This window comes from Lepus europaeus, chromosome 9 (assembly GCF_033115175.1).
Source record: "Lepus europaeus isolate LE1 chromosome 9, mLepTim1.pri, whole genome shotgun sequence".
In the NCBI taxonomy this organism is placed as follows: domain Eukaryota; kingdom Metazoa; phylum Chordata; class Mammalia; order Lagomorpha; family Leporidae; genus Lepus; species Lepus europaeus.
This window is the reverse complement of record NC_084835.1, coordinates 101,153,124-101,175,144: the sequence shown is the minus strand read 5'-3', so window position 1 is coordinate 101,175,144 and position 22,021 is coordinate 101,153,124. Positions and strand designations below refer to the sequence as shown.

Genomic DNA, 22,021 nt, shown 5'->3' with positions numbered 1-22,021 from the left:
AAGTAGATTCTACTATATATTCAAGGCATGGCAGTAAGACTTATTAGCATTCCAAATTACTGAAATATACCATTGTATTTGTTTAATGAAGAAAGTTTCAAGAGCATGCAGCAGAAATAGCACTCCCACTGAAAATGAATGCTGTGTATTTCCTATGAATTTTCAAAAAACTTGCCCTTTCTAAAATCACTAACTTCGAAGGGTCTAGAATTTTGCAAAAATGTTAATTTTGTTGGTTGTCCAACTGCATTCTACAGATTGATGTTCTGACTTAACCCCCAAAACGTGACATTTGCAGCCCATGCCAAACTGAGGCGCAAGATGATCTACCCTGGATTCCAAATATCTTGAGAGAATGTTCTTCATTGATAAACATTGGAAAGGGGCAGCTATTCTGGGGCCTGAAGATAGTTTAACTTAATGATATTTTCTCTTTTTCAAGCAATTGGTTAATTCTCAAGGATTCCATAACATGTTAGGAAATGCCTTACTTAAGGTCAATGGATGGTTGTCTATGTGCCGAGATGCCAAACGAGAGTAATCCATGCCATTGAATAATGTCACATAGCTCTTTGAAAGGACTTCCAGAAAATCTAAGTAAATTGAACAAGCACTCTTGTTGAAGGAACAGTTTTGCAAATGGACCGGACTTTCTAATGAACCATTTGAACAAGCCCTCTCTTTGACAACAGATTTCCTTCCAGACATAAAACTGTAAAAAAATAATCTGAATTATTACTTCTGTTACAGTGCCATTTTGCTCAAAATATTTCATTCGGGGATTCATATATAATTACCCACCTAATAAAAGGAGCTATTAGGTTGTAAAGATCCTATCCCTTCCATGCTCTTTTAAAATTATGACCTACTCAAGCTTGAAATCAAAGGCAGAGCTGAAAGGAATAATTCAGCTGAAACTCTCATTGGGTTTTCAAGTCACCTAAATGATAAATATGCAAACTAGCTTCCTTTTGGCGATACAGCTGCATAAACTGGGATTAACTCCAAATGCAGCTGAAAATTCAGAAAATAAAAGCGTACACACAAAATGTTCTTAATTTCAGCTAGTTCCAAGCTGTAGAATAAACATAGCAATAGAAGTTTAAAATTTTGCCCACAGTTTAAGAATCTGCTTTGAAAAGCATCCACTGGATTTATGACGTGTCACGAGTGTCAGGTGGCACTTTTTCTCCCACTCCTCCTTGACTCTGGAACAAGCATGGTGTGGAGGGTTCCCTTGGCAGCAAGGCCTGGGCATCAGCACTCATCCGTGCTACTCAGTCTAGGACACTGCAGGTGGAACTGGCATTACCCAAGAGAAGGAGCTTTTGGAAACTGCCTTCTCTTCTCCTTCCTTCATCAGGGCATGCTCTTAGGAGTCTGCCTCCTCCTTCTGGGGTTATGAGGACACTGGCTGAGAGGCCATGCACTGTGTGGGGACAAGCCACACCACCCAATGCTAGTTTCCAAGGAGAACTAAAGGAGGTATAGGGCTAAGGGGCAGGGGGCACTCCTAGCCAGTCTCCTGAGGAAGATGCCCATGCTGAAGCTTTGAGATGTCATCACAGTGTGGTATGGCAGAAAAGCCACCCAAATTGAAAAGTGTCCTATTACAAGCTTAAGCACATAATTACCATGTGTCTAGGAAGATTGCATATTGTATCTTCTTTCTGGAAATGAACTGCTGCTGGCAGGATGCCATTAGTTGCAGATTTTTATGTTCCTGTACTCTAGACATAAATGCTAACGAATGGTGGATTTACAGATACGTGCTAAAATGGGTGATTTTCTACAGCCACTTGCTAATATATGCTGCTTCTGCAAGATGAATGACTGAGTTACAAACATAGGCATTCACTGCCTTGTGTTTGTTTACTTATTTACTTTTTGTGCTGTCAGGAAAACATCCAATCCTTTGGTGCTATGGAGTGAGAGAATTCCTATGGGTGCTTTGTTATTTAAAGATGAAAACAAAACAGTGAGCTTGCACTGGTTTGCCATGGCCATGGTATGGGCTTAAATAATGCATTTGCATTTTGTCAGACTAGACCTACACACAAAACAACAGGCCTTGATGAAGAAGGAAAATATGGGCATTCACTATGACAATAACGTCACTGCAGTGGCAAAGACTATTCTAGCAGCTTGTCAGCCTTGACATTGCAGTGAAAATGCATTCTTGCTTGTGTTTAGGGACCTCATAGTCTTCATTTTACAATTCCTGATGCCTATAGAAGAAGGGATGAGTATCCTTCTGGACTGCTTCAGGATCTTTCTTTACTGAGTGGCCGTGGTGGTTGACCTGTCTAGTGGTTAGAGTTCGTGGACACAGGTGTGCTGCTTATGAATAACTGGTATGTTGTGAAATTCCTGGAATATTCACCTCATCAACTGGGCAATGCACGTTAAAAGGCTGAGCCTGTGATGGCATTAAGTTGCTTCATTAGCCCTTCCAAACTTGCCATTTGTTCACTCAAATCATCCTGTTCATAGACCTGTAGAGAGAAAGAGAGCAAATAGTCGTAACTATTGACACATTCATTTTATGAAGGCAGATACCACAGCTAGTTGAGTCACTCAGTATTCTCAAGTGTGACACGGTGGCCCATAGCCAGAGGTATTCCCATAGCTTATTTATTGCATAAAAATGCTAATAGTAAAAGAGAAAGTGATGAGTGACTGCATATTGATCCATCAATTTTTAAATTGATAAGGACAAAGTTTCAGACTTAAAAAGATCTTGTTGCAAATCATCAGCTCTGTGGTCTTAGGCAAGTTAGTAAACCTCTCTGATGTGTGGTTTTCCTTATCTAGGAAATGATGTATAAGATACCTGTGTCACAAGCCATTCTGAGCAGACTCTGCCATGCTTAGGATCTATCCCATATCTGGCATAGGGTCCATTTTCAATACACTGATTCCCTTTCTTTTTGAAAGTCTATCCACCAATATGAACAGAATTCCCACCACCAACCTGTTTTCTTTTAATATGACATAAGTATTTGTGTGAGTGTATAAAATAGGGGTTTGATGGGTTCTTCCTTGACCAGTGAAAGCTCTAGAAATTACCACTTTTGTTAATAAATGGAATCAAATTTAACATCTGAAACTGGAGTTAGTGCTAGCTATAAATATGAAGGGACTCTTGCAACATGATTTTAATGGTAAATAAGAGATTGAACTGTAGGGGCCGGTGCCGTGGCTCACTTGGTTAATCCTCTGCCTGCGGTGCCAGCATCCCATTAGGCTGCTGGGTTCTAGGCCTGGTAGCTCCTCTTCCAGTCTAGCTCTCTGCTGTGGCCCAGGAGGGCAGTGGAGGATGGCCCAAGTGCTTGAGCCCCTGCACCCGCATGGGAGACCAGGAGGAAGTACCTGGCTCCTGGCTTCAGATTGGCGTAGCTCCGGCTGTAGTGGCCATTTGGGGGGTGAACCAATGGAAGGAAAACCTTTCTCTCTGTCTCTCTCACTGTCTAACTCTATATGTCAAAAAAAAAAAAAAAAGATTGAACTGTAGAAATCTTAATGAAAACATTCTCTGTAATAGTTGCTCACTGAGAGTCACCAATAGCATGTTATTTGTAAGTAGTAGGGCTACTAGTAATCAAAGATCCAAGAACACTAGTCTCAGGATTTCTGATTCACTATGTATAGGAAAGATCTTGACATTACTATTTAAAAAAAAAAAATTCCCAGATATTCTGATGATCAATTACATGGGGAAGTGAGGAGAAGTAGCACTAGGTTGATCTGAATTCCAATTTTTTTTTAAGATTTTATTTATTTATTTATTAGTTACAGTGTGAGAGAGACAGAGAAAGGTCTTCCTTCCGTTGGTTCACTCCTCAAGCGGCCGGAACTGCCAGAGCTGTGCCAATCTGAAGCCAGGAGCCAGGTGCCTCCTCTCGGTCTTCCATGTGGGTGCAGGGGCCCCAGCACTCTGCTTTCCAGGGCCACAGCAGAGAGCTGGACAAGAAGAGGAGCAACTGGGACTAGAACCGGCACTCATATGGGATGCCGGTGCCACAGGCGGAGAATTAACCAAGTGAGCCACGGTGCTGGCGCCTGAATTCCAATTTTTAAATATACTTGCTATTTTTGAATCAGTTTCAAATGGGAATAGCAAACTTACATCGTTAAGTAGTCATAAGGATTCAACAAATCAATGCTGTGCTGTGGTGAGCATTCAATAAATGTAACATTTCCTCTCATCTCTCTTTACATGCAGTGTGTTTTTGACTTGTACAGACACATTCTTCTTGATTATTCTTGTATAATACATTCAGTTGATTAAATGAACCAATGAAACCTGAATCATGATTTCTAGCTCTTCACAGGCCAAGAAGTATTGGTTGATATCATGGTCAGAGATGTGCTTGAGTATGTAATCCAGCCAAATAACTCCCTTGATCTTGAGACTGCATTAATCAAATTTACCATGGGTGGATAGGCAAAAGTCACTCCAATAAATGAGGAAACAGCTCAAAATGATAGTATTAACTCAAGAGCTTCCTACAGGAATTTTGGCATGCCAATGAATGACCTGGCCATAAACTATATAGTCTTAAATACTTAAAATAGATCGAAAAGTAGCTACCTTAGCTCAAAGGCTAGTACATATGAGAGGTCTTCACAAAGTTTGTGGAAAATGAATATTATGAAAAATTATGCATGGATTTCAAAAATTTTTACACTAAAATAAATAATCTATATTTCCATGAACTCTTTGAAGTATGCTTGTATGTAAGGATAAATTAAAGTGAGATGATTACTTGGTAACTCATTTCCAAAAATGTTTCCACTGTCTGGGTTGTATTTCTTGATTTATCTAGACCTGACTTGATCTTAGCTAAAAGGCAGAGAAATGATGATTTATCTAGATTTCATTATACAATGTGAGGGTATGTCAAAATGTACATGAAAAATGAATTAAAAGATAAATGTGTTTTGGTACTCTAAAGTTTTGAAATGACTGCACAATTTTGTCATAATCACTCTTTGTATGAATTTTTTTTTTTTTTTTGACAGGCAGAGGGGATAGTGAGAGAGAGACAGAGAGAAAGGTCTTCCTTTTTGCCGTTGGTTCACCCTCCATTGGCCGCTGCGGCTGGCGTATCTCGCTGATCCGAAGCCAGGAGCCAGGTGCTTCTCCTGGTCTCCCATGCGGGTGCAGGGCCCAAGGAGTTGGGCCATCCTCCACTGCCTTCCCAGGCCATAGCAGAAAGCTGGCCTGGAAGAGGGGCAACCGGGTAGAATCCGGTGCCCCAACCAGGACTAGAACCTGGTGTGCCGGCGTCACAAGGCAGAGGATTAGCCTAGTGAGCCACGGCGCTGGCCTGTATGAACTTTTTGAAGACACCTTGTGTATGGATCTCAAAATATTTTTTCATCAAAATAAATTTGTCTTAATTCAATTATCTATGAATGTTTTGAAGTATTCCTATAGAAATACCTTCTTGCCAAATATTTATACATATAGTAAACTTCCTTGGTTTCTATGGAGTTAAAATATTTCATTGATGTAATACTGAAAACAACAAAGTCAAGAAATACATATTCCTTTATGAAAATTAACTCATCCTTTCTTTTCAACAACCAGATTTCAAAAGAAAATATGGCAATTTTCTATTAAAGAAAATTGGTAGTTGCATTGTTCTCAAAGGATTGATTACATGTGACCTATTCATTGCTGATATTGTCACAATTTTCTTTATCAATATAGCAATCTAATATTTGCAAACTTGCAAAAGTCACCATTTGCACATAAAGAGGAATGAAAGTTGAAAGCATGGAAGATAAACCCCCCTTTCACAATCAATGTTTGAAAAGGTTCCAAATGTGATAACACAATAGAATTTTACTCTGCTTTTTTCATTTTTTTCTCTTGCAGTTCTCTCATTTTTCAAGCAATCTGATACACTGCTTTTTAGTCTTCACTGAAATGTTTTCTCTTCAAATAGTCAGAAACATGCTTTTACAAGTAGCTGCCTTTAGCCAATGTCTTTTTTTAAAAGATTTATTTATTTATTTGAAAGTCAGAGTTATACACAGAGAGAAGCAGAGGCAGAGAGATAGAGAGAGAGCTTTTCCATCTGCTGGTTCACTCCCCAATTGGCCACAACGGTCAGCGCTGTACTGATCTGGAGCCAGGAGCCAGGAGCTTCTTCCTGGTCTCCCATGTGGGTACAGGGGCCCAAGGACTTGGGCCATCTTCTACTACTATCTCAGGCCATAGCAGAGAGCTGGATCAGAAGTGGAGCAGCCGGGACTCAAACCGGCGCCCATATGGGATGCCAGCACTGCAGGCAGCAGCTTTCCCTGCTATGCCACAGGGCCAGCCCTGCCAATGTCTTTTAATATCTCCTTTACAGTATATTTTTGGGAGAAAGTATTTTTGACTTTTTTTTTGGGGGGGGGGGTTGTGTGTCCCAGCCTTGTGGTATAGCTGGTTAAGCCACTGTTTACAACACTGACATCCCATAATCATAGTGCTGGTTCCAGTCCCTACTGTTCCATTTCCGATTCAGTTTCCTGCTAATGCTCCAGGGAAGGCAGAAGATCATGGCCCAAGTGCTTGGGCTCATGTGGGAGAGAGAGAGGAAGTTCTAAATTTCTGCCTTTGGCCTTGTCAAGATTTGGTCCTCATGGCCATTTGGGGAGTGAACCAGCAAATGGAGACAGACAGATCAATCTAAAAAAAGAAAAAGTTTTACTTTTACTTTTCCATTGACTTTTATAATTTGATCACTTTTCAGGTTTTCTCAGTAAACAAATTTCTCTCTTCTTAAAGTTGCTCTATTTTCCAAATTTATTTCAAATTATTTCAAAATTATTTACTCTAAATTATTTTCCTCTTATTACCAGTTACGCATTACATATTTTCTTCATCCTTTTTAATATTTATTTATTTGAAAGGCAGAGTTACATAGATAGAGGGAGAGACAGACAGACAGATCTTCCATCTGTTGATTCATGCCCCAGATGGCCACAACAGCCAAGACTGGATGGTGCTTAACCAGGAGCCAGGAACTTCATTCAGGTCTCCCGTGTGAGTGCAGGGGTCTAAGCACACGGGGCATCTTCTGTTGCTTTCTCAGGCAGATTCTCAGATAGCTGAATGGGAATTCAAGCAGCTGGGATACAAACTTGCACCCAAATAGGATGCTGGTGCCACAGGCAGCAGCTTAAACTTCTAAGCTTCCTCCTCTTCTTTTCTTTTGTTCTAAAGATTTGTTTATTGAAGAGATAGAGATAGAGATGAGGGTGGGGATCTTCCAACTATTGGTTCACTTCCCAAATGGCCACAATAGCCAGGGCTGAGCCAGGCTGAAGCTAGAAGCCAGGCATTCCATCCAAGACTCTCATATGGGCAGCAGAAGCCCAAGCACTTGGGTCATCTTCTGCTAGCTTCCCAGGCACAATAGCACGAAACTGGATTGGAAGCAGAGCAGCTAGGACTTGAACCTGCATCTTGATTGGGATGAGGATTAACACAATGGTGGCTTAACCCACTGTACCACAATGTTGAACTCTCTCTATATTTTTCTTATTCTTAATTCTGTGTTTATAGGTTATTTTATGTTTGTAGAGATAAAATATGTAACTGCAGAAAAATCCTTATACTCATTATGTAGTTTAATTTCCAAGAATGCAACATATTGCATTTAATTGCAAGGAAATACATATAAATATATGCATAAGCCTTTATGTGTATTTGCATATATGTATATGTTTTAAACTATGGATGTGAAGGCATGCATTCTGTGATTGCTTGTATTTCTAAGACTGCCCTTAATACTGATAAATTTTTAAATTTAATTAAATCTCTGATTCAGTTTTTTTCACTGAAGTTTTTTTCTCTTCATATTCAGTGCAGACAAACAACAAAACAAACAGCAATAAGCAACAATGGCTGGGGTTAATTCAGAGGGCTGATTGCCTCAGTCTTATTGCACAGTACTAGTTAATGCTTCCCTGAACTGGCCATGCATTTCAAGGATGCTCTTACATTGGCTGGATCCTCTGTTGGTTTGTGGCTCTCCTCAGACACTTCAGGGGCTGTTGGCACAGACACAGGAAGCAAAGGGGATCTAGCTTTTCCAGCCAATCCAAGAGAGGCTGTTTTAACGTGGGTCTTGGGAAGAGTAGGCCCTGAAATAGAAAACACAAAGTGATGTGAAGAATGGATGAAACATCCTAGAGAACAATCTCAAGTATGTAAACCAAATCCAATAGCTGGGTATTGACTTCATTCTATCACGTAGAGATGAGTTTTTGGCATGGCTAAGGGCATCATTTGATTTCTACTGAGTGGATGAAAATTCTGAAAAGGTCTTTTCAGAAGCAGCTTCACCAGTCATCCGTAATTTCAAGTGGATTCCAAAGCATGCTGTGGAAGTTGCCTGGGAGCTCCAGATTGTGCATCCCAGCTGATAAAGGTCAGACAAGCTCATTTGGTGCCAGTCTCAGCTTTGGGGCAGAAAGCTCTGTGCTAAGCCATCCGAATAAGCCATGGATAGTAAAACAGGACCAAAGAAGATTAGTGAAGTTAGAAGACGTGGTTGTTCTTGTCTACAAATGAACACTAGATGTTTCAGTAAAACAAAATCTCTCATGGATAACCTGATAGGATCTCATGGTCAAATGTGTTTTGGAAAAAATATGATACATTTCTGTCCTTATCAGGAAAGTTTGTGTCTATAAAAGAATTAATTCTCATGGAAAAATTGTGAACCACATTTTCTACTACATAACATTTCTACCATAAACAAGGGCTGCATTTACATTTTGGGTCTGAAAGTTGCCTTCTAAATCCCCCTTAGCTTGCAGTGGTTGTACAACTTTGTCCCTATAACCTAAAATAAATCTCTTAACAAAGCTTACTGGATCAACTAGCATACCTTAATAAATAAGGAGTTTTTTCATTTGTAGCATGGTAACCAAAATAGAAAAGGGAGTGGAGTAAACCATAAAAAGAGGTCTGTCTTCCTCAAGTTTCTTCTAAATTTTGAAAGAAAAACCACACTGCTTTATTGGTACTTTGGAAAATAAAATTCTAGTTAATAAAACTTAGAGGTTAATCTACAACCAGAGAAATGGGGTCATTTGTTTTTTTTTTTGTTGTTGTTGTTGTTTTTTTTTTTTTTTTTTTTTTTTTTTGGGAAAGACGCAACACAATCGAATAAGCCAGGAGTCTGCTTGATGCTAGTCACTATAAATGATAAATTTTAATATAAACAGCTTCCCTCATACCATGGCCTAACATGTAATTTCTTCATGCTGTTACTTTTCATGATTAAACTTCAGCAATAGGAAGTCTGTAATTTGAGTGATTTATCACTGGAGGGTGATCTTATATTTTTGGTAACCAGATGAGAACACATATACACAAAGAGTAACATGAATCATTTCCTTAAGAGAAGAATCAATATGCCTATTGAAGTCTATACTAGCGCTAAGTGCTTTAGTTTCATTGTAGACAAAATAACAGAGGGAGGAAAAGTTTGGAATTTACAATCAGTCCAGTCTGACTTCAGATGGTAGAGCTCCACTCTATACCAGCTGCACAAATCCCTTGGTCAACTAAACCTACCTTGGCCTGTTTCATCATCTGCAAAAAGGGAATGACAATAATAATTTTAGGGACTAAATAGGATTATATATTTAAAGTAGCTGAAACTAGTGATGTGTTCTAAGAGGACTACTTAATATTTAACTATCAAAGCAATCCTGATAGGCATTATTATCTTCAGTTCACACATGAAAATGCTAATGTGGAGTAAAATTAAGTTAACTTGCCCAAGTTCTCAGAACAGGGCAGGCAAGGTAAAGTTTGCACATAGACCTATCTAACTATGCTGAGTTAATAAAGATTTTTATCATTAATAAGTTGCCGTAACCCATGCCATTTAACTGAGGGTTTTGAGAAAGCAACATGTAAGTGAAATGAAATCTAGTTCAAAGATTGGATGTAACCTGAGGGTTAAAACTGTTGTTGGGATTTACATTTCTCGTAACTGAATTGTTGTGATTTAATAGGAAAAGAAAACTTTAAAATAATCTCTATCATTCAACTATTTTATTACAACATTATTTAAATAGACATACATAAATGTAACATCAATTTCATAAATTATAGTTCTTATGCTTTGAAGTCAAAACATTTAGAATTAAATAGAAAACCTTATAACAACAATATATTCTGAATTCTCATCATTAGGTTTATATTATGAAAAAGATTGTTGGGCTAAAGAAAACCAAAATCACGACATGAATTTGACATTCTTGCTAGGTGACAGTCAGTTTGGGTTTGTCATAATTGTACAATACCAATGATGACACTCCCTAATTGACAGGTAACCCTGCATTCATACAGAGAACATAATATCAGCTGTTCTTCCCTGGCTGTGAACAAACCATTTATGTTTTAAGTTTGGCTTTATCCCCTTCTCTTCTGCCTTGGATTGTGAACACACTGTTCCTGGTGCCATCTTAGTTGTCAACACACATTCCCAGGCAGGTACTAAAAACCCTGGCAGACAATGCTATCTAATGGCCCTCCAGCTGCTCCAACGTGTGTGACTGACACTAAATTTGAGATTTTTATTTAGCTGAAGGCACAAAGCTTATAAGGGAATTCACAAAGTTTAAAAGTTTAAAGCAGAAGTGTACTGTTGAAGCCTAAGAACTATTGAAACCTTATTTTGAGTGACTGTGCCTGAATCATGTTTGTATACTCTTCTACGAGGATCACAATGTTCTGATTAAACCTGAGTTCAGCTGCAGTCACAGAAGCTGTGAAAACCACCAGGAACCACCTCTTATCCTTTCCTATATTTAATAGAACAGCATTTTAATACTTAATTCTTTTCTATTTGTATCTTTTTATACCTATCTATTATTATTTATTTGGACCTATGCCCCCATGCTGTTGAAATTTACTTATTTTTAATTTTTAGCTTTTTGTAAAAATTTTTATAGAACTTAGTGACTTCTGAAAAGTTTACAATTTAAACTTTGACAGACTCAATGTGAATGCAGTGCATGCACATATTGAAAATCAGTTTACTGTAACATGGGTAGCTACAAAGAAAAAATGTTTCTATAGGAAAAAATAAATGGCATTAGGATAACTTTTTCCTTAGAAAATCCAAATATGGCTAGTGACTATTTTGCTCTAGGAGGCAAACAGGAATAAAGTTTCATGTGGACTTTACTAGTCTTTGCATTTCTTTACCTAATATTTGTTTTATTAGATATTTTTGGTAGTTTTGCATGTGCAGATCATGGATCCTTCAGTATGGCCCCTTATTATTGCTAAAGAAATGCATTCTTATTTCAAAAAGCTTCAAATGCATTCTTTGCCCAGGATTCTAACACTTGGCCAGATCCAGAGAATATTAAATCGCACTTGTATATTCACACTATTATAAGAACACACATTTGTCTAAAATGTACCATAAGTTAAACCCATTACAAAGATTATTATAATAGTTTGTTTTCTATTATGTCCCAGCGATAGTCGCATATTCAGAATTTACTGGTTGTCGGACAATGTTCAAGACACCGTGAGTCTTACAAAATAAATCAAAGACATTGTCTCAGCTCAGAGATCACACAGTGTTTAAATCTCAGGTGACTGCCTTTTCTCAAGTAATGTTCACGGAATCACAGACGTTGAGAATGCTGGACCCTCGGGGGCTCTTGGAACTCACTGAGTGATGCTTTCCTTTATTTTGTTGAAGAACACATGGAGGTCCCTGAAGATCTAGAGATCAAGGTAGAATTAATTTCAATACAATTCTAGCTGTGGCAGAGAATTTGAATAGTCTCCCCGAGTTCATTATTAACAGGATTTGACTGAAGTACTGGATGGCCTTAAATGTTTTTCTTTCATTTTCCTGAAAGGGGAGTTAAGGAAGGATTATGAGAGACATTTCTCAGGAGAGAGGTATTAATAGTTAATTAGACAAGTTGGTCTCCAAACTGTCCTTTAGTAAAGGAGAAAAGCAGTTTTAAAATGGAGATTCCCATGCAGACCTCCTGTGCTCAACGCTGATGCCTTCATGGGCATGAACTCTGCCCTTACACTATTTGTATTTGCAGAGTCACTGTTGTGTACACTGAACCTCAGGTGTTGTAAATCCGGGTCCCTACAGGTTCACCAGGCTGTGCTTTTTCCATTCCTTATGGACTTGTTGCTCTCCAGGTGTAACTGGTTTATTTTCTTGCTTTTCTAGTCTTCACCCTTTAGTCTTCTGTGGGGTCATGAGACAAGCTTTTAATCCTTTACCTCATGCCAAAGACATTACCAGCTGCCTGCCTAAATTCTCAATCCATTTAAACCAAACACCATTATACAAAATAACAAGTGTCATGACATAGCCTATGTTCAGGTGACAAAGCCAATGATCCTCAGGCATCTGGATTGGTTTGTGAGGCCTGGGAGCTTGCTCCCATCTGGAGAGGGCAGTGGGGACTGTCTGGCTACCTCTCACCTGCTGATGGATTCTTACTTCTGGGACACCATTTGTGCTGAGCCCATTCCTTCATACTAAACCTTCAGAGATTTTAGTACAGATGAGGATTTATGATACTTCCTTAGATACTCTCTGGCCCTTCCTACCCTGCTCACAGAATCCAAAGATGGAAAGTCATCTTTGTTCCTGTATCCCTGGCCTCGCCCCTTCTTGGTGCGCTCCTTCTTCATAAGAGCTACTGTAATGCATGATATTTTATGTTGTGCCCTGTTGTATTCTGACACAGAAGAACAGTGCCACAATCCTCCTCTGTGCCTAAAACAGTAGAATGTGTAGCAATTAGGTGATAAAACAATAATAACATCACTCCAGAGTCTTTAACTCCTGTTCTATAATGTCAAGATATGAGAGAGTTTTTGTAAGCTTTTCCCACAGTGGTAGATCTAGGTTTTATCTTAAAAGGAAGACTTCATATTTATTTCTTTGCTTTGCAGAATAGCACTTACATTGGTAATTGGTCTAAATGTGAACATTTTCAATGAAACTTCCATGAACTTTTTCAGAGTGATGTATCAAAGCAAAATAAAAGGAAAGATATAAAAAAAGAATCCTTTGTATATCTCCTAAATACTAATTTAATGTAGTTAGACATGGCAGTCAAGTTCCTCTGAGACCTCTTTGTTAATGTTTTAAGTATTACCTATTTATTTGAAAGGCAGTTGAGAGAGACAGAGAGCGAGTGAGAGACTGAGCCCTTCCATCTGCTGGTTTACTCCCCAAATGGCTAGGTGTTGCAGGTGGCAGCTTAACTTGTTGTGCCACAACGCTGGCCCTCAGATCTCTCTTAGGTATGAAGTAAGATTTTCAACAAATAATTGGGAAAATCCACCTAATATAGGAGAACGAGGAAAGGAAATCCAAGGGTGACAATGTGTGGGTAAGGGACCAACACTAAGTAATGAGGACCTGGAAAAGTCTTACTTCTCTTTGCAGACTGCTTTGGGGTATGAAGAGTTCCCAAGCCCAAAACCCAAGCCCATCTTCATACATGGTATTTGATACCCTATGTTATTTGTTTCTGTGACATGCAATCTATATAATGAATTGTAAACATGGAAGGAGTCATAGTTAGGACTCAGGAGACACAGTTTTACTTAGCTTTGTGACTTTAGCTTAATGAATTTTTTTTAATCTTTGTTTCTTCCTATTTATAAAGGTTAAATAACTTAAACTTTAAGCTATTAGCTATAAAAATTATAAAAGAGAGAATCTGGATTTTTCTGTGTTTAACTTTACTTTTGGAGTTCTTTCCTTAAAATTTAGGAAGAATTAAGCCATTGAAGTATATATGCCAAGAAAAGTCTAGAAACCAAATGCTTAATTCACAAATGACAATAATTGAGTTTTAAGCCAGTGCTTTCCAGAAAACATGTTCTATCATTTTTTTTTCTGAAAATTAGCAACAAAACACCATAATATCATTCAGCTTATTTTGTTCTTTTCATTTCCAACTAACAGAAGACAACTTAAATAAGCAAGATTACATTTCTGTGAGTGTAAATGAGCCATAGTTAATTGAAAAATATAAATTTATAAATGCTTCTTCTGAAACTACTGTAGAATTACCCCTGCTTGGGCTGCATGTTGGAGCAGTATTTTAGGTGACCCTTTGGTGGAATTCTGGATGTGTGCTGTGCATTTACATGGATATATGACTAATTAAGTGAGCATCACTTTAGTTTTAATGTTATCTCCTCAGCAGGATCCACGAAGAGGGGAAAAATACAAATGAGGCTGGAGTTCCGAGATGGGCCAGCAAGCATGCATCAGGTGTAAATGAGCAGCCTCAGCAGGAATTTACTATTTTAAGCTTTATTTCCACAGTGCAGTTATTAAACATTTCATTTGCTCATTAGCTACATAATGTATGACTGCCAGGTGCAGGCACCTGCTAATACCTCCCTGAAGGAGTTTCTCCCAAGTCAAATGCTTTTTGGGTGGGGAAATATTAGAGTAGGGTGCAGTAGGAATGGAGTAAACACTCATGTGGCTCAGACCTAAGGCTGATATGTAACATAGTTTTGATTTTCAATATTAATGTTCCCATCCTTTTCTCCTTTTGCCTATTTCCTACTTCACTTTCCACTCATTCACGCTTAAGAATTAAGTTTACACAGGTGGTTTTGAAGAGGCCTGGATTCTGATCTCTCCTTTGTTTCTGACCTATCCTGTGATGAAGGGAAAGGAAATGAGCTCCCTGAGCCTGGTTTCCATGTGAACCATAATATTATTCTTACATGTATTTATTATGAAGTCACCAGTCAGTGCTCAGGTTATCTGTGGGCATATGGAAATGTCATATAGTCGTTTATACTTCTCACATGCAAGGAACTTTTGAGGTTGTAAGAGAAATAAGGAATATGGATGGGGAATTTTGTATAGTACTCTTTTACATTGTATGTTCACAAAATATTACATAGAGTGGCTGCATTTATGAAGGTACAATCACTGCAGACATTCCTCATAAGTGATCCAATTGCAAATAGAAATTTTGGCATCAATCTTAACACATTTTAGTCTTTTGAATGTGAATTATAAGAGCGTATTTTGAACAGTTTATAGAAAATGGATTCAAAAGATAACTTTAGGGGCTGGTGTTATGCTGCAGCAAGTTAAGCTGCTGCCTGAATGCCAGCGTCCCATGTGAGTGCCAGTTCAAGTCCTGGTTGTGTTACTTCCTATCTAGCTCCCTGCTAATGCACCTGGGAAAGCAATGGAAGATGGCCCAAGTATTGGGTGGCTGCACCCTTCTGGGAGACTCAGATGGAGTTCCAGGTTCTTGGCTTCAGCCTGGCTCAGCACCAGCCATTGTGATCATTTGAGGAGTGAACCAGCAGATAAAAGATATCTTTATTTTGGTGCAAAGAAATGAAATGCATGCATAGTGTTTTCAAATATGCATTTCTTGAACTTCTTGAATACCCCCTTATGTACAGGGACTTCATTTTTTTGCAACAAAATAAACTTATATTGTCACTGAACTTTTCCATAACTTTTTCAAGTACATTATATTTCTACAGTGATAAACATATCTCTATGCCACTTCTGGGAAGGGAAACTGTGCACTTCTTCTAACCTGCATATTTCTCCTCAAATATAGAGAAAACAGTACACCTGCCACTGTGGACATGTTGATGAGGTGCTTCTGCCTGTCTGTCTCTTCTTTATACTCCACTTAGAGTAAGAGGGGGCTCCTCTGAGTCATAAGTTGGGGTCATCTTCCCATGAAAAGTGGGAGAACCAGACTAAAGCACCAGTGGTCACTGTTTAAGCTTTTAAACCTGCTTGTGCTTGACTGGGAAGACTCCAAACTCAGTGGCTTTCAACATTCTGAAGACTGTATTAAGCGAGCAAGGCAAGCCAGGGCTCTTCTATTTTTTCCAGGTCATAGCATTTGGTTCCAGTAGTTCTCTAGTCAAAGAAGGAAGCAGCAGCCTCCCAGCTACTCCTGTGCTTTCCGGTTACTCCAGTTGTTTCCACGAACTAGAACCCAGAGAAAGAATTGGTGAAACAGGTTCTTTCTCTACCTCCCACAGGCACATAACTACAACAGAACATTTTCTCCTGCATTCTCCTGTAGGTTTTTAAAAATTATTTATTTATTTATTTATTTGAAAGGCAGAGGGAGGGAGGGAGGGATGGGGGAGAGAGAAAGAGAGAATATCTTCCATCCACTGGTTCACTCCCCAGATGGCCGCAATGGCCGAAGCTATGCCGATCTGGAGCCAGGAGCCAGGAGAAATTCTGGGACACCAATATGAGATGCCAGCACCACAGGCAGTGGCTTTACCTGCTATGCCACAATGCCAGCCCCTCTCTTATAAGCTTTTTAAAGTGGAATACATTTTTGCTCATGCCTTGGAGATAGGAAAATCAAAATTTAGAAAAAAGGGACTTTTTCAAAACCATTCAGCTAGTAATTGGGGCTTGAATCCAGAACTTCTCTTGTTACATGCATATTCTTTTAGTCAAAAAACCACAAAAATACGTAACAGCAAATAATGTTGAAGGAAAATAGACTGAAGTGGACAAGACAGTGTTGTGGAGGGTGGGAGAGAGTGAGGGAGGCAGATGGTACAGACGCAGTGGCTGCAGGGTAAGCTGATGGTACTGGGTGTTGGAGTCAAGAGATTCCTGTTCTCTTTTCTATCTTGATCTCAGCTAGACTTATTTAAGTGATGAACCAATGTGAATGTAAACATCACAGCACTGCAGAAGTGAAAACTTCTGATGTGTTGGAAAATATAACAATCCTAGGACAGAGTTTTAGATCTGGCTTTAGTTTGAAAACTAAAAAGGCTACAACTAGTGTTCTAATATCTTTCCCCTTCTCGTACCCTTTCTTTCTTTTGAGATACCTTCTCCCCTCCTCCCACTGTTCTCTATAACCTTATTTCCACACAGTTTCACATGAGATACCAAGAACCATCTTACAGCCCTACATTCTCCCCCATGAGAGAAAAAAAAGTCTAAAAATGTAATCAATGACAAACTTAGTAATGGTCAGTTCTCTCATCTTGGGTTTACTCATAATTACATTTTTAAAGAGAAAATGACAGGAAACACCACATAAATAATGCTTTTCTACTAAATGGTTTGCTGTCACCATTGTACCCACATAGGTGGGAGGGAGGTTTTTGCTTCACGGTACTCTTGCATCTCTGATGGTTTTGTTCTTTCCAGCTTCTTTTTGTTCCTCTAGGCTATAGAATACTCACTTACTGGCTTAAAAAAACAAAGGAATAATTCAGTAAGTGATTTAATTCCTTTAGCAGTAATGCCAATATATAGTAGTCCCAGTTTTAAAGATTTGTCCTTTCTTATTTCTGCTTATTGGTGGCTTATCGTACCTTCATAGTTGTGCAAATTGGTGTATCAGTCCTGAATTCATTGAGCATATTAGAAGTGAGTTCATAGTAGCATTTGCAAAACATAGAAGCAGAGTGATCAACTGTGTCAGAAATGAACTTTACAAAGGTCATGGAAAAATGTAATCAGAAGATAAGTTTATTCCAGTGCAAAGAAAACTGAAATCCCTCTATAGTTTTCTCATAATACATGTTCTTAATAACTTTTTTTGAAGTCCCCTCATATTGTTCCAGGTGACTTTGAATCCGTAAATTACTATATACAACATAGGTGTTTATTTTGAATTTTTTAAAGTTTTATTCATTGACAGAGAGTGCTCATCTGCTGATTCACTCCCCAGATGTTTGCAATAGCTATGGCTGTGTCTGGCCAAAGCTGGGAGCCGGGAAGTCAATCCAAGTCTCCCATGAGGATGGCAGGGATCCCAGTACTTGAGCCACCACTGTTTGATTAGCAGAAAGCTGGTGGCAGGAGCCAAGAGACTGGTTTCAAACCCATGTACTGCATTCTGGAACATGAGTGTCTTAACCACTATGCCAGACCCAACTTTGGATTTTATAATGGGTAAGGGTGAGCCTTTTAGAAGGATTAAAGGGAACTAGGGTTGTTAAATAGCCATTCTGTTGATTATATGTTGGGAACAACGTACAGGGACAAAACATTGTCTGCTGTGTCTTTGTGTCCTTAGGACCCATCAAGTTCCTAATGCATGCAGAGCAGGGCGGACAGATCACTTTGCTGGAATTGGCTCCCAATGATGGTGGTACGACTGACATGGATAAGCACATGAGGTTGCATTTGTAATTTGTCTTGTTCTTGCTTTTGGATTTAGAAGTTTCATAAGGCAAGAGAAGTTACAGGGAAATCACCAACGGTAATGAGAAATGGATTTACTAGGCTGCTCCCGATCTCTCTCCCTATCTCACAGACCACATATTAACAAAACACTAAGCAAATCAAAGCAGTACAAAGTCAAAACTAAACACCTATGTTATTATTGGCAAGATTCCACGCTTCAAGCTTAAATATGTTGATTTCATAGTATATCTGTTATTCATGTTTAGACGTTTACTCTGACTTCTTGTGTTTAATACAAAGAGACCCCTTAATTAATGATAGTCCATATCAAATGTGTATAGTTTATTATAAAATAGATGCTTTCATCCTTTGCCCAAATCACTTTTAAAATTTCTAATTTCTTCTACCTTGTTTGCAACAAAAGCAACAGGTTTGAATCACTATTTATAGATACTACCCTAGCAGGAAAATTGTCAGTTCTATTCTATATGAAACACAGGTTTAAAAGCTCCTCCTTTGCTATTTCATTTTTGGCCATATGCTAGTGATAAAACTTCAGATAAATTACATTGTCAATTCATAAAGAAGCAAATTACATTGCCTAAGCTTTCCATATTGTTTAATAAAATCATCAGAAAATGCAGAAACAACATAGGAACCCAGACATCTGTCTCTCACAACTTCTATGACTATGTATTCAATATCAAAGGTCATCATAGCCCAAACTAACCCACATTTCTATGCAGTAGGTTACATTTCTTGTAAATACTTCAGATGATGTCTAAGTGTAATACTTCTCCTTTTTAAAAATCAATCTATTTTATTAATGCTGGAAACATTTCCCTTTATAAAGACAAAGGGATTAACATGGGGGATTCTATAGTAAAATGTTGGTTACCCAAATTAACTACCAAATTTTGTAATGACCTGAAATAATTACTTTAATCTGGTTTAATTTTTTAATATGAACCATCTTGAAGAAGTTCACAGAGAATGCATATTTTGAAAAATATGCATTGCTTTCAAAAAATTTTTGCATCAACATGAACTTTTAATTCCATTTTTCCATGAATCTTTTGTAGTACCCTCATAGACATCATCTGATAAAATGCATACACACAAACGAATGAATATCATGATTATGGCCAGACATATCACCTCCACATTACATTCTGGGGTTAGTGCACCACCATTTCAGCTCAATCTCTTCCAACTTTTATATGTAACCATCATGGCCTAACCAAGGCACGTGAATAATACTTTCAAGACATCAGAACATTTTAGAACTTCCAGGAAACTAATTTAATTCATGTGCTATAGTTACATATTTAAAATCCACTTTCAACTACAAGATTTAAATACCATCACCACAGCCCCAGTCCTGAAGAAAACAATTTACTGATGTAGACAGACCTCGTCATCTTCTCCACTCAGCAACTTCTGTCCTTCGATGGGTGGTCTACAGCTGCATTTTGCCTATTTGTTTATCCCCAGCTCTCTCAGCTGACTTTCGCCCTTAGTAGACCATGGAAGTGTTAGGTCACACATATTCCCACAGCTGTTCAGCCTAGTGGTGATCTGCCCTATAAACTTTTCGGTGGTCTTGGATAGTATTATCTTCCCTCAGCAATATTTCTGAGATCAGAATGCATCTGAAAATTGATTTTGTACTTTTCATATCTACCCTTAAAAAGCTACAAGTAAATCATTGGCACCCTCCTAAGTCAAGAATGTATGCTTGTGGGTGGGTTTAGGGGTGAAATGAATGGATCTCAGCAACTGCTTTTGAAATACATCAAAAGGTGGATGGACAGAATGGACATGTGGCAAAGAAAATATTAACGTATAGCACTTCTAGAAGCTAGATAGTGAATTCCCACATATACCACCATTCAATTTTATAAACATTGCAGGAAAATAAAATCCTCCATGGAGCCTGAAATACTCCCCATCTTTGGCCTCTGGAAACTCTTGGACCTCTGCTTTACTCACTCATAAAATGGCAGATTTGCCCTGTTTCCAACTTGACTTTTTGCTTTAGGGTCTCTCCCTGGAAGTTGTCAGTTACCTTTCCCTACCAAATGCCAAAGCTGTTACATCTCTGGGAATGATCTAGGGCTTCAGTCATGACTTCCCTCTTGATGTGGCAAGCCTTACTGGATGCTCCATTACCCCTTCATGCTCAATTTGCTTCCCACCCTCCCCTACTTTCCCATTCCTTTCAGAGTAACCTCTCTGTTCGCTTTATTCTTTGTTTGTTTATAACCATTTTCCTGAAGACAAAGGATTAAAATAACACTCCCCTTCTCCCTCATTTTTCCTATACAATTATTCAGTCATGTAAGTCTCACAGATGTTTCTTCCATTCTGTGCGGGCTGCCTCACACCTCCATCACATACATTGGATCTGGATCTTGATTTCCATTTGACCCTCCTAAATCCCTGCTCTGTTTTAACACCAGTTTCTGCCTCTCTGCCTCTTCCTAGCTTATCATCTCAGAATTGCTGTAGGAATCAGCTCAGCAACACCACTTTACCTACAGACTCTGACAACCTCTGTACCTCTCATCTCTGAGTCTTCCTGTGCTCCTCTTTCTGATGTGCTTTTGTGACTTCCCAGCAACCCGGGAAAAGGAATAAATACCAGAGTCTTGTCTACCTCGGCTTATATCCTGCCCTTGCCTTTGGGAACTGTGACCTTGTAGGTGTGAGCTAAGTCCTGAGTACTTTGAGGTCATCCCATGGAGAATGACACAGCCTGATTTACAGAGATGCTGTGAGACTTAAAGATCTGGCACATGCAAATGGCATTCTCCACAGTCTTTACAGCTCACACAGAATTGGCAAACGATAAGCATTTTTGCATTATGAAGTGATTTATATTTTACCCTGAACTACCAGAAATATGAATTACTAAGAACAGTCCATTCTCCAAAGGTACTAGTGAATTTTCTTCTCTATTGGCGGTGGAACTAAATGTCAGTGAAAATTCTGACTAATCCTTGTCATGCTGGACCATAAAGATTTTTTTAAATCCACATATTGGAAAATATTTATGAGTAGAATATCTTTCTATGCAATGTTTCATAAACTCTTCAATATTCAACATGTTCTGCTGTATGAAGTTTCTGAATATTTCATGTCTATAAGATTACTGCAAGCTAGTTCTGAAAAATAGGTCACTATCTTGTAATGGGTTCACAAATAAGTTATTATCATCTTTGGGTTTTTGATTTCTACATAGATATTTATTTTAGTCTTCTAGTGAGACTTTGTCAAATTGGATGTATTAGGTCAATGCAGGCCTGAAAAAATACAATCAATACATATTTGGGGAAGGAAAAAATAAAAACCAATGAGAACGTAAATAATGCACACAGACAGCAGAAATAAATGTAGCCTATTTTCTGTTTGTTTTCTTCCACGAACACAGAATCTAGAGCATTGTGACATGGGTAAAAGTTCCATACACAGCATTAGAATACCCTGGAAATGTTTGTAATATGTATAATTGTTGACCCTTTATATGAATACATATACATTTTAATATACTTGTTCAGAAAAAGTGGGCTCTGCGCTCAAAACTTCTTAGGTTAAATCCTTTCTCTGTTGTTTACATGTAATGTGACCCTGAATGAATTGTTTTATCTTCTTTGATCCAGAAGTTCCATGGAATCAAATTGGGAAAATAATATATTTCTCCTGGTGTTTTTGTGAAAATTAAATGAAGTAATGAATATATGGGTAAGTGCTTAAGAATGGCGATTGTCCATCATACGGATTGCAGTCTTACTGACATGGTCAGAATAAGTTCACTT

The 22,021-nt window shown here is 38.4% G+C and overlaps 1 protein-coding gene across 1 annotated transcript in view; it reads right to left on the bottom strand.

Annotated features, from left to right (window-relative positions):
* Positions 1-1,121: 1,121 nt before the first annotated feature.
* DCC (DCC netrin 1 receptor) overlaps positions 1,122-22,021 on the bottom strand; it is an 824,910-nt gene continuing 804,010 nt past the window's right edge. The window contains exons 31-32 of the mRNA XM_062200029.1: positions 8,006-8,148; positions 1,122-2,495 (exon numbers count right to left, since the gene is read on the bottom strand). Of these exons, the coding sequence (XP_062056013.1) occupies positions 2,406-2,495; positions 8,006-8,148 (233 nt within the window). The 3' untranslated portion in view covers positions 1,122-2,405. The remainder of the gene's footprint in view (positions 2,496-8,005; positions 8,149-22,021) is intronic.